This window comes from Macrobrachium rosenbergii, chromosome 8, assembly GCF_040412425.1.
Source record: "Macrobrachium rosenbergii isolate ZJJX-2024 chromosome 8, ASM4041242v1, whole genome shotgun sequence".
NCBI lineage: Eukaryota > Metazoa > Arthropoda > Malacostraca > Decapoda > Palaemonidae > Macrobrachium > Macrobrachium rosenbergii.
The window spans coordinates 31,512,346-31,514,845 of NC_089748.1; the positions used below are offsets into that span (position 1 = coordinate 31,512,346).

Below are 2,500 nucleotides of genomic sequence, written 5' to 3' on the forward strand. Positions count from 1 at the left end.
GTGTTTAGTTTGACAAAGAAATGTGATGCTCTCGTATTTACTTTGACAAAAAAATGTGAAGCTGTCGTGTTTAGTTTGACAAAGAAATGTGAGGCTCTCGTGTTTAGTTTGACAAAGAAATGTGATGTTCTCGTGTTTAGTTTGACAAAGAAATGTGATGCTTTCGTGTTTGGTTTGACAAAGAAATTTGATACTCTCGTGTTTAGTTTGACCAAGAAATTTGATGCTGTCGTGTTTAGTTTGACAAAAGAAATGTGATGCTCTTGTATTTAATTTGACAAAGAAATGTGATGCTCTCGTGTTTAGTTTGACAAAGAAATGTGATGCTCTCGTATTTACTTTGACAAAAAAATTTGATGCTTTTAGTTTGACAAAGAAATGTGATGCTCTTGTGTTCAGTTTAGCAGAGAAATGTGATGTTGTCGTGTTTAGTTTGACAAAGAAATGTGATGCTCTCGTGTTTAATTTGACAAAAAATGTGATGCTGTCGTGTTTAGTTTGACAAAGAAATGTGATGCTCTCGTGTTTAGTTTGACCAAGAAATGTGATGCTCTAGTGTTTAGTTTGACAAAGAAATGTGATGCTCTCGTGTTTAGTTTGACCAAAAAATATGATGCTTTCGTGTTTAATTTGACAAAGATATGTGATGCTGTCGTGTTTAGTTTGACAAAAATGTGATGCCGTCGAGTTTACTTTGACAAAGAAATGTGATGATCTCGTGTTTAGTTTGACAAAGAAATGTGATGCTCTCGTGTTTAATTTGACCAAGAAATGTGATGCTCTCGTGTTTAGTTTGACAATGAAATGTGATGCTCTCGTGTTTAGTTTGACAAAGAAATGTGATGCTCTCGTGTTTAATTTGACCAAGAAATGTGATGCTCTTGTGTTTAGTTTGACAAAGAAATGTGATGCTCTCGTGTTTCGTTGGACCAAGAAATGTGATGCTCTCGTGTTTAGTTTGACCAAGAAATGTGATGCTCTCGTGTTTAATTTGACCAAGAAATGTGATGCTCTCGCGTTTAATTTGACCAAGATATGTGATGCTCTCGTGTTTAGTTTGACAAAGAAATATGATGCTCCCGTGTTTAGTTTGACAAAGAAGTGTGCTGCTCTCGTGTTTAATTTAACAAAGAAATGTGATGCTCTCGTGTTTAGTTTGACCAAGAAATGTGATGCTCTCGTGTTTAGTTTGAAAAAGAAATGTGATGCTCTCGTGTTTAGTTTGACAAAGAAATGTGATGCTCTAGTGTTTAGTTTGACCAAGAAGTTTGATGCTCTCGTGTTTAGTTTGAAAAAGAAATGTGATGTTGTCTTGTTTAGTTTGAAATAGAAATGTGATGCTCTCGTGTTTAGTTTGACAAAGAAATGTGGTGCTCTCGTGTTTAGTTTGACAAAGAAATGTGGTGCTCTCGTGTTTAGTTTGACAAAGAAATGTGATGTTCTCGTTTAAAGTTGACAAAGAAATGTGATGCTGTCGTGTTTAGTTTGACCAAGAAGTGTGATGCTCTCGTGTTTAGTTTGACCAAGAAATGTGATGCTCTCGTGTTTAGTTTGACAAAGAAGTGTGATGTTCTCGTGTTTAAGTTGACAAAGAAATGTGATGCTGTCATGTTTAGTTTTACCAAGAAATGTGATGCTCTCTTGTTTAGTTTGACAAAGAAATGTGATGCTCTCGTGTTTATTTTGACAAAGAAATGTGATGCTGTTGTGTTTAGCTTGACAAAGAAATGAAATGCCAAGGTATGACGCCTATAATCGATGTGGAGAAATACAAACATACTTTCTTGGTAGGTTAAACTGTATATTTATATATATATATATATATATATATATATATATAGAGATATAGAGAGAGAGAGAGAGAGAGAGAGAGAGAGAGAGAGAGAGAGAGAGAGAGAGAGAGAGAGAGAGAGATGCATGCTCATATTTTTTATACTTATTATTAAAAGAACTTTTTCAAGCCAGACCTTACCTTCAGAATCCTCTGTGACAGCTGACGCCAGTGTTATCCATCCCAAAACGCACAGAGTCCTTAGCAGTGCCATCATCATTAAAAAACAATTGAGTTTTTTTTCTAAATCCCTTGTTTTTTCTACTCTGCGTTCACTAGAATAAAACAATTCATGGAGAAACCACTCACTTTCCCAATTTCAAAACAAGATCATTTTTTTTTTCTTTCTTTCAAATTCTTAGCCTTATTTTTTTGGAGGGGCCACTTTGTCTAGGGTGAATGATAATAATAATAACTATTTCTAACTATTTCTTTCTCTGCAATGAACAACTGAACATCAGTTCACCTCGATAAGACTTAAAAAAATAAAAAACGACATAGAAGTTCAATTTCTCTTAATATGCATCTTTCTTTTCGATGACGTCACCTTGCACGTAAGCTTTTAAAGTATATTCCTTTGTTCCTTTGTCATAATGCTTTTTTTTTTTCCTCGTAGGGGGCAAGTGGGGGGTGGTGGGGAACATGGTCATTCATTTAATACACACAGAG

At 35.0% G+C, this 2,500-nt stretch overlaps 1 protein-coding gene across 1 annotated transcript in view; it reads right to left on the bottom strand.

Moving 5' to 3' along the window:
• The window catches only part of LOC136840648 (nephrin-like), a 482,146-nt gene that overhangs the window by 473,739 nt on the left and 5,907 nt on the right, over positions 1 to 2,500 (bottom strand). Inside the window, exon 2 of the mRNA XM_067107345.1 lies at positions 1,973 to 2,268. Within this exon, the coding sequence (XP_066963446.1) occupies positions 1,973 to 2,051 (79 nt within the window). The 5' untranslated portion in view covers positions 2,052 to 2,268. The remainder of the gene's footprint in view (positions 1 to 1,972; positions 2,269 to 2,500) is intronic.